Raw genomic sequence first — 14,934 nt, forward strand, 5'->3', positions numbered from 1 at the left:
GAGTTTTCTGCCGAGATTCCTGTTACTTTTCTTGCAGCCGCTTGCAGATGCCAGAAAGTCTGTCAAGGAGAGGGAAGTGGCAGGTAAAGCCTGTGTCATCTGAGTTCTCCCTTCCTTCTGTTTTGCGCTGCTGCTTAGTTCCTTTCTTCTAGCATGGTAGCACTGGTGTCATGCTAGCGGTTTACCACAGCTTGCTGTGTATGAGAACTGCTTATTGATTCTGAATGATCACTATAATCCTCACATACCATTCACAATCCAGAGGGGATGCATGGGAGATTACAAGTTGTGCAGTCTTGTGCTGTCTGCAGGGGAAGACGGTAGTGTGCATGGGTGCAGCCAGCATGATGATGCAGGTTGTTTGGGAGGTGTTATTCCCACTTCTCTTCCTTCTGCACAGCACCCATTTCTGCTTTGCTGGGGACCAGGACCTTGTCTAGAGGCATTGCGTGCGTGGCAGATAGTGGAGACTCCTCACCCACTCCAGGTGGGTGTTTGGGCTGCTGATGCAGTATGGGGCATAGAGCTTTCGTCTTCCTGTAGAGATATTTTTTATCAGTATGGATTGTACCTTTTGTTTGGTTTATCAGTATATTTTGTTTATCAGTATGGATTGTACCTTTTGTTTGCTAGCATCCTCCCTCTGATAGCAATATTCTTTCCTTTGTAGTGGGCTGAAAGCAGCTAGCCAGAAAAGTTTGGAGTTTCAATTGATAATGAATACATTCAAGAGCTTAGTATGACGGATCAGTATAAGAATTTACTTTTGTATGTCCATTTCTGCTCTCTGGCAGGTGATTAGTGTGGTGTACCAGGAATGTCAGCATGTACTGTAAGAACTGCTGCCGTCTGTTCTTATTCCATGTCTTGGGAAGGTTTAATTCTGCTTTCTAACCTGAAGCCCAGGGAACATACACTTTAAGGCCAGTTTGGGAAGCTTTTGTTCTTCAGTGAACTGAGGTTTTCAAAATGAGAAGTGTGGTGTTGGCCTGTTTTTCCCACGGCTTTGACGTCACATCTTTGGCTCTGTGCATATATTTGTGTCCATCCAACTGGAGCACAGCAGTTGGTTTTAGAGTCAAAGCACCAAGCTGGAAATGAAAGCCTTGTATCGTAGCAATTAGTATCGTGGCCATTTCCTCTCGCTGCTCCCCTGCCCCATCCCTCCTTAATCAAGTAAACCTGGTTTTGCAGAAAGCAGACTCGAGTCTTGCACAGCAACTTTTCTAGAGCACTGAATGAGACAGCTACTTAAACGAAGACATCTGATTATAGACAGCTCTTTAAGCCAGCAGGCTGGCATGCAGCAGCGGCAGCTGAAGCTAGCTAATTGCGTATCAGATATGGGAAACTGATAAGAAGATTAACTAACCTGCTGAACAGCAGCTGTAGTGGATCTTCCAGTGCTGAGGTTTCTAAATCTAAAGCAGATTATCTTTCTAGGAGGACTGCAGTAGTAGCACTTTAAGTCTTTGAAAGGTTCCAGTAATACTGTGGCTTGTAACATGTGATCCTCCTGACTGGCCACATACAACAGTTATTTTTAGTCTTTGATAATGAAAGTCCTGCACACGCTTTGCTAAGAACCATCCCTAATCATAGATGGTATCTTCTTACTGTATATCGTATGCTTAGCTTTAAAATAAGCATGGTTCTGACTTGCACTGAAAAAAACTTGAGCAGAAATTCTGCAAAACCGATGCTGCTTATTAAGGCACAATAAACAGATAAAAGAAAACCGTCCTACTGTAACAAATCTGGTTCCTCCAACCTGAGGCGCAGTCTGCAGATCCTGCTAGCTCAGTGTGTGAACTTTTGAGCTCAAGGATAACACCAGGCTTTTGTTGCCGATTGTAGTAGGTGATGCTGCTGTGCTGGCCATCTTGGAGAGACTGGAGGAAATATATTGCATAGAGATGCTGAAGCAAGTGCATCCCCCTAATGATTTAACTGTAGTTTGATATATCACTTTGTAAGTAAATCCCTGAAGAGCAAAAAACCCATCGTACTGTTAAAAGCCTTGTATTATCAAACAGAAGGAGTGAGAGAACTGTACCTGCAGAGGTTAATCTTCAGCACAGGAATTTAAATGAATTCATTAAAATCAACTTACAAATTAGCTCATTAAAATGCAGTGCTGCAGATCCAGAAGTTGGTTGATCTGGCATGCCACTTCTGTGAAGAAGTTACTTAAGAAACAGAGAACAAATTGATAGTATTAAAACTCCCTTTTTCTTTCCAGTCCCATAAACCCTCATCTGGAACTCCTTCTTCCTTGAACTCTGTATCAACAGCACTTTTTGTTTAGTGAATTAAGCTTGTTTGATCCTGTGCTACAAGTGCTGTGTAATACCACTCTTGTAATGAAATTTATGTCTGTACACACTTGTGCCCTCCCACATGCATAGGAACTCTGTAATTGAGACCCTGGCACCGTGGGTCACTGCAATGATCATTTTCACTTATTACCTTGATAATGAGACTCTACCAGCTGCTGGCTGTAGTGGGCTTAATTTCCTAGTGGTTAAATTGTAGATAATCACACTACTACTGCCATCAAGGTAATGGTATTGTTTAGGGGGAGGACAGAAAAAAAAGACTCAAACGAGTTCTGTTATAATTATATAGACGTGTTCAGAATATCTTTTATATAACTACAGATGCCAGTGATTAAAACTGGGCTTACTCTTACAGCTTTTCAGTTGGTTCTTACATATCCCAGAGGCACATAGTAGGCAATACAGAAAATAAAAATATAAAAAATTTACATTCCAGCTATATATTCTGCGATAATATATATGGATGTGTGTACAAATATACAGAGAGGGAGAAACTCCAAGTACAAAACCGGTTCATTGGTAAATTTTAAGCTAACCTCACTGAACCCCCTGCCCACATCAAAAAAAAGTGTAAGGAAAAGATAACTGAAAAATTCTTCAAACTACTTTTCAGCATTCCACCATGTGAAGAAATTACTCAAAACTGTTGTGTCAAAGGGTTTCAGGACCAGACGCCTACAGAGGGCACCACTTGAAATGCTGTTCTGCATTTACACTAATTCGTTTCAGTCTTTCAAAGGGATGGTGACTGGCTGACAGTACGTTGGCACAGGCGTTACCTGGAGACACTTGACCAGCCTTTTTTTAGACGCCGTGGAGCTGCAGTAGCTGTGGGGAGTTTGAGCTGGCTCGTCCGTCCATCTGGGCCTGTGTCCATCTGAAGGGCACCATGCTGACTCACTAACGGAGCCAGCTCCTCAGGTTAGGTCTGGGTGCCTGACTCTGCTTCTGCTCGTGAAAACTGTCCCTTTGCCATCGATAGGAAAGAATATGTGGGCACGAAAGTCATGTAAACAAAGCAAAGGTGCAAACCTTACTTCAGAAAGGCGAGTCTTCAACCTTGCAGTGCCCACAATAAAACCACACCTTGCCCCTTGAAGACAAAATCCTGCAAGCCTGTGTGATGTTCTTTCCCTGCCTTGTAATCCTCTTTTTTTTTTTTTCGGTTTTTTTTTCCGCCAGGCAGTAGTCTTGTCTGACCTAAAGATGTGAAGAGAAGCTTAGGTGGGAAAAAGAGGCACTGGAATACACTATTGCAACGAGAAAAAAATGTGCAGACTGGGTGCTTTTATGTTGACTTTGCTTGATGTTGACTTTCTGTGAAATGGAAGACTAAAAGAACAAGCTTGCTGAATCCAGTTTTTCCTCAAGGATGAGTTAAACTGGAGTGGGTGGAATTATGCTCAGGTGAAACTGTCTCAAAGCCATGCAGAAACATAACCTACCATTCAGCCACAAATAAATAGTGCTGCGTAATCAATCTGCTTGGTGAGTGATTTGATCAGGTGCTGATCTGGACTAGGTTGTGGAGGTGGATGGGGAAACCTGAATAACCATGACTTTATGAAGGGGACAGTGGGAAAGCATGGTAACTTCCCCATGTTGCCAAAAAAACCCCACGAACCAAAAAAACCCAGCTGATTATGAAATCTAGGCTTTTCCCTCATGCTGATGTCCTTCTGTTCAGTGAAAGGAAGCGGTGTTGGGACTACTGTATGCCTTAGGCAAAAGCAGAAATCCCTCAGTATCATCACTGGCACTGTAAGCAATGCTTGGAGAATATTACTCACTTTGTTATTTGAGGCTAAACAGGGAATTCTTAGAACGGTCTGTGCAGAAACCGTTCATGTTACAGAAGCAATGTTGGCTTGTAGAAAGGCTTATGCACCCCAAGGTTGATGTTGCCCCCCCCCCCCCCCCCCCCCCTTCTGTGAACTGGTCCAGTAAAAGTACGTACTGGTGCCACAAACTGTACCTCATCTGATGCTGACAGCTGTTGTTTTTCAAAGCAATACTGAACATGAAGTGGTGGGTTTTGCTTAACTGTAGGAAAAAGAGGCTGTTACAGCTGTGTCCTTCTATCTGACCTGACTGAGGTAGACTGCTCGTGTCATCCCGATTGCTCAAATGAGCTTTTGTGAATGGTTGTCTGTTCTCTGTTTGGTGATTTGGATGTCCAAAACCTAGACAATTATTCTGATCAAGAGTAACAGCTTGAAGGCATAGAAAGTGACAGTTGGAAAATTAAATTAGGACAGAAATCTTCATTGCCCTGTACCTTATCCAAAGTGTGAGTGAAGTCAGAACAGCATTTGCTACCTGCTTTGTGATCTAGCAAGTGACTTTTTAAGGAGAAAAGCAATGAAGGACTGTGCCCAAAATGTACAACTGCTGTATTTTTATATTGCAGTCAAGACTCTTTGATCCCTTTGTAAGACCATTCAAAGATATTATTGCTAGTGAAAACAATGGGTTTAGAGCTGCTGTTTTGTCTGTGTAAATGGGCATGTTCAGGTGACAGATGATTTCTAAAAGCTTCACCCTTTGATTTGCTGTAAGGCCAGCTGGAGGGCCTTAGTTTTCTCCATGTAATTTCGTGAAACAGCAGGTCTTTCTGATAATTATCTTTGCTCTGTTTCCATGGAATACTGCTTGAAACTTTGGCTTAGTAAAACAGAGAATGTGCAGCAGCAGCAGCAATCTCGGAGCCAGCCGTGCAGACCAGACAAGTGATGTTAGGGACATCTCTCCAAATGCTTTTTATGCTGCTGGGAAAAGTGCTTTATTTCTATAGCTTATAAAGGTGCATCAGGCACAGTTTACAGGACCAGAAGTGCTGTATGTATTTGAGAGAACAGGTATACTTGGACTTGCTGCCAGGTTTGGATGCTTTTAGTAAAATCTGCAGATGCTATATAACACGGACATTGCTCTTCCTACTTATCCATAGAGTTCTCTGAGGAGACCAAAAGCAGAGACAATTCATTTTTCTAAACCTCACTGCCTTGACTGAGCCAGACACTCAAGAGGCAGCATATCTTTGCGGTCACAAAACCCAGAAAATCTGTGCTACTTCATATTAAAAAAAAAAAAAAGGCATTGCAATTCATGAGAGCAGCTAGGGAAGCAACTGAGAAGTACTGGTCTGAGGAGCTGCCAGCCAGCACCTCAAATGACTGATCTAAGAGAGTCCCTCAGTTTCCCTTGTATATTAGTGCTGCCAGCTCAGCTTTCACAGTCATTTTTAAGGCAATAATTGTCCTAGCAAATCAGCAATATAATTTAACTACTACTGTCTAAACTAGCTTCATGGTTATCCATTTTCTAAAGTCACCAAACTTTATTATTTACCCACAACACAATTATACCAAAACATACATATATTTAAGAAAAAGAAACACCTTTATAGAAATGTTGATAGTGCTTTGAAATTGTGTCCCAGCCGAGGGCTCTGTTAGACGTTGCTAGAGGTCTCCCCGCTTGAATATTCCCCCGTTGCGCTGGGCAGAACAAACTTCACGTATCTCCCCTTCTCCCAGCCCCTCCTGATTCGCAGAAGTCTTTGCTGGACGCAGGGCAAACTGAAGATGACTTTTGCTAGGATCACAGTACACGGGACGAGCAGCGTGAGGGTGTAGGTTGGCGGCAGGTAGAATTTGTACTGGTTCTCATCAAAGGCCCTTGACCATCCGTATGTGAGTGTGTGCAGAGTGCTGATTACCAAGGCAATAAATCCAAGGGTGGACTACAAGGAAAAGAAACACATGCCAGTTAGCAGAGGACCTTGTACTTGGCTATTTTTCTATATTTTTTTTTACACTATTTTCTAAGTGTACATAGCACAGAGAAAGCAATGAGTACTCCTGCATTTCTTAGCCAGAATAACATGTGACTGGAAACCTTTCCTGGGTAACGTGCCAGGCTGCATTTTCTTTTTCTAATCAGAGGTTAAGTGTGATATTAGAATCTCAGCAGGAGTTTCCCGGAAGATGCTGCCAACTCGGCTGAGAGGTGGGCTCCTGCCTCCATGCAAAGCAGCAGCCCCCAGCCCCTGCCGAGCACGTCACTGTCACCGTCACCGCAGGCAGCTCGCAAATGTTCGTCCCCAGCTGCAGCTGCCAGCTCCCCTGCCTGCTGGGCCCTGGCTGGCAAAAGGCTGCTGGCCGACTGGGTGAAGCATCAGCATCGTGGCTCTGGACCAGCAATTGGCACCATCAGAAGTTGGTGAAGCTGTAAGGAAAGCCACCTTCAGGTGCTGTCATCTACAGGAAAATGAGATTGCAGAGACAGAAGTGCTCTGTTCTGAGGTGAGGAACATCCCTGAAGGGTTTCCTTCTCTGTCCTAGAGATCTGTGTTGGTTCATGAGCCAGACCATCAGGCTATGTGATGGACCAAGTCCTTTAAATGGGGAGTCAAGAGCTCTTTAGTCACTCAGGGAGGCAGCAAGAACCCACCTCCTGTTCTGCAGACAAAGAACTTCCCCATTTTCAGCTGAGATCATGGCTCCCAAGCACCCACAGAGACAGTATTTTGCCTGAATATTTCCAGCTCCCTCTGAGGGTTGCTCACAAGAGGGGTTTTAAACTGTGGTCCCCTCACTGGTATTTTCCTGCCAGCATCAGAGGTGGTGGCTCCTGAGCTTGCCAGCTCCTCAGCAGGAGCCGGGCGCTCGATCCCGGAGGCATCTTGAGTACAAGCCTTTGCTGCTGTATTTTCAAAGAAAAGCACAGGTGTAGAATATTGCTCTGCTGCCCTACTTTGAATGCCTGGTCTAAGTCTGCAATAACAACAGCATTTCAAGATGCATAGACAGGGAAAATTTTGCTGCTGCTATCCCTAACGTAGGGAAGGAAGTCTCTACATGTCAAAGTATCTGGCTTGGTGCAGCTAGTCAGATCTGGATCAGCAAGAAACACGGTCTTCCTCAAGGCATGTTTAGAAAGAGGACACAGCAGAGAAATAAGGGATCAGGGCAAGACAGGAGGAAGGACTCATCATTTTCTTCTGAAAAAATAATCTCAGCTGAAGAACAATTCAAAGCATCCCTTCCTATTTTTGATTGCTGGGAAACTAAAAACCCAGACAACTTTTAAAAATGTACCATGTTGTTACCAACAAACTAGACAAAAACTCCTCTAACCTTCAGAGCTGATTATTTAGGCAGCTGAGGACTGGGCAGGGGAGGGGAGGAGAGCTCTAAAACGCACTACCACGTCTAGGTACTTCACAGCACCTATCCAGCAGTCACCTGGGTGTCGCTGAGTCCTGCCAAGATTTCACCCTGTACAACTCCCTGCCAAGGTAGGGAACTCTGCTCTGTTACAGCTGAGCATTACTCGAGGCTGTGCCAGGAATCAGGAGCAGAGCTGTGAGCTGAACCTCGGTCATGTGTGCATCCCCACATCCAGCCTTTCTTCCAGGGACAGCTGTCCTTACCAGAAGCCACGTCTGATTCCTAAACCAAAGTGGTAACAAGCAACAAACCCAAACGAGGTGAAGATTGGTTTCACTTGGAAAATTAGGGAGGAGTTTGCTGCAGTATGCCATGATCACAGCTGAACATAACAGCAGGACCTGACCTATAGCTTATCCATCTTTTACCAACTCTGAGCTTCTTATCAACAGGCAAAGAAAATCATTGGGTGGCAAAAGGTTGGAAGTACGAGACTGTGACTCATCTGGAAGAGCAGAGATGTAAAGCAGGGTAGGGGGAAAGGGGACAGAGTGAAGTCTGAGGGCAGCAAACACTGCCTGCCCTGAGCAGAGGGTGCTTTCAGAGCCAGCCAGAGCAGGGCTCTGTGCATGGCAGACGTGTCAGAGCTGGAGGTAATTAGTTTGTTCCTCTACAGTTTCTCTTGCAGCTGCTGCTGGTACTGGGGGAGAAATTAGTAGGACAAAAGGTGACAAACCATCACAGGCGCTCAGTGACCCACCTTTGTGTGCGGATAGCGGGGCACATGGAACAAAAAAGCTAATTGGCAAAACCCACGTGGATAAGCTGCCAGAGGCTGGAAACGGCACTGGCAGCTCCTCAGACAGCAGCAATGGTCTGATCCGCTTCTAACACAAATGAGGGGCTGTCTGGTGAGAGCTGGGGGTGCCTGGGGTGGGCCCGGATGGTGCTGCTGGCTGAAGGACCTGTGGTCAGCAGCGCCCTGTGGCTGCACCCCCCAGGCAAGCTGTCAGCTGGGTACAGGTTGGTCTGTAAGGGCACAAACCCCAGAAGTTTTCCTGATGTCAGCTTGGTTCAGTATCTACAGCTCAGTATCTGCCCAGCATAGCACAATGCAGAGCCTGCTGAGCACCCCGGGGTGGCTGGTTTGCCAGCGTGCTTAGCCCTGCTACCAGTTTTGAAGCTCTGTTCTTGTTTACCCTCTCAATGCAGTTTCTGGCTAGGAAAATTTTTTGGGTTTTTGTTTTAAACAGGGGCAAAGGTTTCCTTTGCACTGTCACAGCATGAGGAATGTGAGGCCACCACCCACATAAGGTGTTAAAGCCCTCTGAAAGGTGGCTGTGTGAAAACGGTATCTTCCTAACGCAGGCTTTGCACATTATTTTCTATTCTGTAATAACTCATATCTCCCCCATGTCCTTGGTGTCCGTGAGGCTCCCTGTGATCCATCACCAAAGGTGATTCACTTGCATGTGGCGCATTTGGAAATCTCTGGGCAGCATCCAAAGCAAACAGCCCCTTCCTGACCCAGATATATTTCTGACTTCTGCTGCCGTTAGTCCTGTGAAGTCATTAGCTCCGTGGCAGTGACTCTGGCTCACACTTCATCGACAGAAGGGTTAGAAAAGGTCTGATGACAGATTCTTTATATCTTGTGATACATGAGCTAAGAAGGAAACCAGGTCAATTCAAACAAGAAATTCCAGGAGGACTTCTCAGGACGGGAAGGTAAAGGCAATCATACACATTTTTACTTCTCAGCCAATTAGAGTGGATTTGTAAATCACTGCGGAATATTAAAAATGTCTCCTATAAGTTGAATTGCATACAAATCGTTCCACTTATCCATTGTCCAGATCCTGTACATTTTCTGTTAATCAAAACTGGACATGTAAGGGGAACTGTGTATCCAATTTAACTATATTTAATTGAAATCTGTATATGTGCAGGAACTACTATAAAAATTAACTGTTTTTTTTTCTCAAACCTTAGCAACAATCCAAACAGGATTTTTGGCCTGTCAGGCAACAGATGGGTATTTTAAGAGCGTGGCAGTATCCCGTGACACTAATACAGGTGCATACACTGTTGCTGGAAAATGTCATTGAGAAGCTCCGGTTAAGGAGGGGACTAAAGTGGCTCCTGAATTTGTAACAAGCCCTAGCCCTCTCTTAGATGAGCTTTTGGTACAGGATCTCTCAAACACATCAGCCAGTTCTAGTGAGACAGCAACAAATTGCTGCATTTTCTGGAAGACACCTGGCTGGGGTGGCTGTGCTTCGCATTCCCCCTCTTTCACTGTTCCCAGGCACGGGAAGCCACGATGCCTCTGATGCGCTGTAAAAGGGTCAAGTGCTAGACATCCCAAATATTTGAGAAAGCAGCCTCATGCTTCACCCCTTGTATTTACATTGTGCAGCTGTGCATTAATTCAGGGAGGATCACACCGCGTTACATGAATGTTAACCTCTGGAGCCCAGGAGCCGTAGCTTTATCTGCTCGTAATTTCCTCAAGAAAGGCATCACCAACTTATTGGAGAGTAAATAATTTAAGAGTCCTCATTAAAAAAACCCCACACAAGCAGAAGCTAACATGCTAGGAGATCTGTAACCTGCTCTTTTTGCATTCTGCTTCCGCAGCAGGGCACAACACCAGCTGTGCCTCTCCTGCACGTGACCAGCTGGGAGCTCCTGTTGCACCGTCATGCTTTATCCTACGTGGACAAAAATAGGTGTGAATATCTTTCCATGAACTAAGCCATGAACCGTTCCTGTGTGGGGCAGCCAAGAGCTATTTTGGAGCTGACCAATATGTATTTGTCTAGTCCCAGGCTGACATCCCCTTGGAAAGGCATGGGAACGGATCCCAAAGGGCAGATGCAACAGTCACATTACATGCACTGGTAGGAGACGGCAGCACTACAGGGGGTTTCAAAGCCTCCTTCCAAGCTCCAAGGAGCTTCATTTATTTCATACTTCCCTTCTTTTGGGATTCCTGTATGAGATGCCTAAGCCAAGATCGATTTATCCAACAGCCCAGCAGCTGCAGCCCCCTCCAGGAGATGGTGGCAAGAATGAATATGCTCCCATTGTCCAGTCTGAAAGGGAGGTTTAAAGCCAGGTCTCCCTTCTCCCCAAGGGATGATCTCTAGGGGTCAAGTTCTCCTGGTGAGGGTCTTCTACTCAGTGTAAATAATTACTCACTAGCCCACAGCAAGAGAGCAGAAAAGACAAAACCTGACTTGCTCGTTTGGTGATTGGGGCATTTGCGGGAGAAGCGGGGGAGCAGGCTCTAATGAATATTGAATTATTTACGTGCTGCTGAAGAGCTTCAGCAGGAGGGGCTGGATGATAAGATATTCACCTCCGCATCCCCAAACCCTGCCTTCCCTTTTGGAAGGGTCAGGTGCGCACCCATGTGATGCACAGGGAGGCTATGCAGGGGTCGGGGTCCCACACATGTCAGGGTGCCACAGGGGTCACTGCAGCAGGACTTGAAGCCTAGTGCATGCTCAGCAGCAGTGAGGTAGGGGACACAAGTAACAAGGGTTTTTTAGGGCTGTGGGATATGACAGTGACATGGTGAGTGGAACTTGGCCTCAAAATCTGCTCTAATGTGCAGGGAATACTTGAAGTCCATTCCCTGCTATCCCTGTTACTCAGCCCTAAGCCTGGCTCCAAGTGCATCCCTGAGAACGCTGCAGCCCCCAAATTTGGGGTTTGTGAATGTCCCACATGGTGGACTCGGGTCACCAAGGGAATTTGGCCCTTGGAAGCCTGGACGTTGCTGCAAGTGGGAAGAAGGCTCCTAAACTGCTGAATGACTTTGGAGAAAGGAAAATTACATTCCTAATGCACTTTTTAGAATCAGACATGGACTTATCATTGAAAGCATACCCAGTTCTCTGTGCTTCTTGGGCTCTGGCATTTTATAGACCAGTTTAAGCCTTTTTGAACCTGCCTGTTGAATATTTGGGTGCATGCCAGCTCTGCCAAGCCTGACCTTCCCCTGCACTGTCCTCCCAGGTGCTTTCTTTTTCAGAAGGTCACTCTCCCTGAAATGCAAGGGCAGAGGCATGTCCCGCAGCCAGCCGTCTCCATGGCAGGTTACCTGCCTGCCCTCCCTGGCCACGTGCAAACTCCCCACAGCAGCTCCAACACATCGTGCGTGATGGGCACGCGACCAGCTCCAAGGGAGATCTTGCCCACGAAAGTGAACAACCCTGCCCTCTCAAAATGACCCCCAGGCTTTCTGCCTTTCTACCTTGTGTGACCTGGGGAGGTTTTTAGCTGTGAAGAGCAGTGCAGCTCCTGGGCACCAAGCGAGAGGGAGAGGACTCTGCATAGGGGTGTCACACAGGCAAAGCCCAGGCTGAATTTTTCTCAGGATCTCTAACTAATGCTGCTAAATGCAGGGTGAGAAAGAACTTCAGGCAAGACATTAAAGACTCCCTCCTGCAATGCCTGCCCATGACAGGCTGCATTTTCCCTTCCCCCCGAGAGAAGCACCCCTTGCAGACAGGGCAAGCCCTGAGAGCAGCGGCCCCCGGCACACAGCACAGCCTGCTGCCCCACTGTCACTGCTCGGTGTCACCTCCCGGCCAGGGGCCGTGGCTCCGGGCTGCACAGGGAGCTGTGGAGTGGCAGGGTTTGCCCTGGCACCAGTGCACAGCTTGCAGTCATTGTGCCGCAGCAGGGCTGTACTGGGATGGCAGGTCAACCCCTGCCCTCCGTGGCCTGCGAAAGGGCCTGAGTGCAAAAACGCTCTCTGGCATCGGCAAATGTCAACTTTACCTGAACGAAACTGAATTCCCTCCAGTTGAGAGAGTTTGCGATGGATGGAAGTGAAGTGATGGCAAGTAACGACAGCAAGCCCAGGGCAATTATTCCAACAGAGATATAAATCTCCATCCTCCAGACTTCCTCCTCTACCCAGACATTCATCTTCTTCTCCACAGCCTGGCATGACAACGAAGGTTTGTTACAACAGAGCGCTTAGGTATAGGGGAACTGAATTTTATCTGTATTTGTTTGGGTTTTGGAAGCAGGTTTCCTGGATGAACACTGGGTCCTGTTCACAACTCCAGCACTATTTGCCTATTTGAGAGGTGTGGAAATCTTCTTTTATCCCACTGCCATTTGGCCAAAGCTAGACCTGATGTGAAGCCTGCTGGGAAGAACTGCTGAACGCTCTCAGCTCCCACAGCCAGTAACCACAGCAGCAGGCCCCAAAGTCGCATTTGGAAAGATAATTAGAATGAGAAGTCAGTTTAAAGCCATGAAAACAAATACAGATGCTTGAATATGCAGTAGTCTCCTAATAACCTTTGTTTTAAGTGCATTTAGGGGGGAAATTGTTCATGCTAATGGAAGGGAAGATGGGTTTCATCCTGCATGGCAAAGAGGAACATTTAGAACTGTCCTCTCTAGCCCATTAAATGGGTTTAATTTACTAAACAAAGATGTTGCTAGAAAACAGGAGGTAGAGGGGAAATGAACACAGGATGCCTGCCGTGGCAATTGAGAAGGACCTGCTCAAGGCTGGAGCTGAGAGGCTGTGGATGTTGTCTGATGGATGCTTTGAACAGGCACTGCTGCCGAAACCAGCCATCCTGCTCCCCTCTGCCCCCGTGGCCCCTTTCCTCCTCTCTGTGGGGACAACCATTTGGAAACACTCGGGCAAATACCCCAGCACAGAAAGCAGATGGGTTGTGGGGCAATTCCTTGATCAGGTTCTCCACTCAACCGTATGAAGCGTGTGCCATCCCAGGAGGGAGCAGGGGGGAGCAGCAAGAAGCCAGGAGACAGAAGGGCAGAATCACATTTCCCCATGGCACTGACAAGTTACAGAGCTGGCTGAATTGCCTGAAGGTAGCAATCTCACATTGGATAAACACTGCTGAGAGTCTCAGTAGGGCAATAAAAGTCCTTTTCCATCTCCTTGTTCTCTTAGACTATGACCAGTTCTTCGCCATCATTTTGTTAAACTCCTGGAGGCACACTGTGAGGAGGACACGGCTTCTACAAAACAAACCCGCCGGGTTACGGCTTGGTCACTGCAGCAGGCAGCCTACTGTGAACATCAGCGCGAGTAAACAAGGACCTCCCAAAATCTAGGGAGAAAGGTGGAGGGGAACTTTGCTCCCTCCACCACTGGATTTTTCCTCTCCTGGCATTCTTCCTGCCTCTGGCTTAGTCTCAGGCACACCAGGTGCTGGGCAAAGTTGGTTGCAAAGGCTTGTCTGTGCTTCTGGGGAGCAATGGCACGGGGAAGTTCGATTCTAGCCCTGGCTGTGAATGCATGGGCAACCTCCTGCCAAGATAGCTGGTCCTCATGCGGATGGGTGCATGCCTGGCATGCGTGGCGCGGCTGCACCACGGAGGAAGGGCTCATACCGATAACAGCTTATTCCCACTGTCTGTCCCACACGTGCTTTGGAAAGTGAGTGCAAAAGCCAAGACATTAAGCCTGCTACCCGACACCTGGATGTGCGTAGATCATCGCTACAGGTGCTGACCTGAAAAGCGACCACGTTACCTGCTTGACGGCTGTCTCGATTAGTTGGTAGCGGTGGGAGCGGCGCATGGGCAGGCAGAAGCTGTACACGGCATGCAAAGCTGCACAGAAGAAGCTGAGGAGCCCGATCTGCTTTCGGTGCTGGAGCCACTGGTCAAGCCAGTCTGGAAAGCGCCTGTATTTGGTGCCATAGTAGAGCTGGGAGCAGGCTGCCAGCACCCCGGGCAGGTAGACAAGAGAGAGCATGACGTAGGCCACACAAGGCAGCGTTGTGTTGACCACCTCAATGGGGATCTTGTACAACTTGTTCTTCTGTTCCCTGATGTAAGGGTGGATGACCTGCCGGATCAGGTTGTAAGTGAAGAAGCAAAGAAAGAGCCCCAATGCCAAAAAGATGGGGATTTTCCAGGCTGGCAAGAGGCGCAGGGGAATGTTCTCAATCTCACAGGCTGATGACATGCAGCCCATGTCCACAGGGGTGAATCCCATGACTTGAGCAATTTCTGCTACAGTGCGCTTGGCTTCTTGGTTATTTGAGCAAATCAGAACCTGCAATGAACAGAGAGATACACACAGGGCAGAGAGATCAGGCTGCTGGGAACGAGTGTGTCGGGAGGAATGCTGTGCTAAAGGGAGCCTACATTGTTCCAGTGAGCATCATGCTTCCTGGCAGGCTTTCTGACGGGGATTTACCATGGCTGCCGAAGATGTCTCTCCTGGACAGGTTTCCTTTCATGTGTGCACCACCAGTTTGTTTTACTGGCTGTGTTTAGATAAACAGACTATAATTAAATAATACTTCTCACTTAGGGAGAGGCCCCAAAGACTACACAAAGCGCGAAGCAAGTGAGGGCGCTTCATTTCTGAGCCGAGAAACCCAGAAGCTATGGGGCAGTCTCTGGAT

General features: G+C 47.1%; 1 protein-coding gene across 6 annotated transcripts in view; it reads right to left on the reverse strand.

Annotated features, from left to right (window-relative positions):
• Positions 1–2,609: 2,609 nt before the first annotated feature.
• Positions 2,610–14,934, reverse strand: part of STEAP3 (STEAP3 metalloreductase) — a 28,072-nt gene continuing 15,747 nt past the window's right edge. For 5 of the 6 annotated variants that reach the window (XM_027817015.2, XM_055717919.1, XM_027816968.2 and 2 more), the window contains exons 3-5: positions 14,052–14,579; positions 12,308–12,472; positions 2,610–6,084 (exon numbers count right to left, since the gene is read on the reverse strand). In XM_027817015.2, coding sequence (XP_027672816.1) covers positions 5,794–6,084; positions 12,308–12,472; positions 14,052–14,579 — 984 coding nt within the window. In that variant the 3' untranslated portion in view covers positions 2,610–5,793. The remainder of the gene's footprint in view (positions 6,085–12,307; positions 12,473–14,051; positions 14,580–14,934) is intronic. The other variant, XM_014283493.3, reaches the window with a different exon arrangement.

Source organism: Falco cherrug, chromosome 8, assembly GCF_023634085.1.
Source record: "Falco cherrug isolate bFalChe1 chromosome 8, bFalChe1.pri, whole genome shotgun sequence".
NCBI classification, from domain to species: Eukaryota; Metazoa; Chordata; class Aves; order Falconiformes; family Falconidae; genus Falco; species Falco cherrug.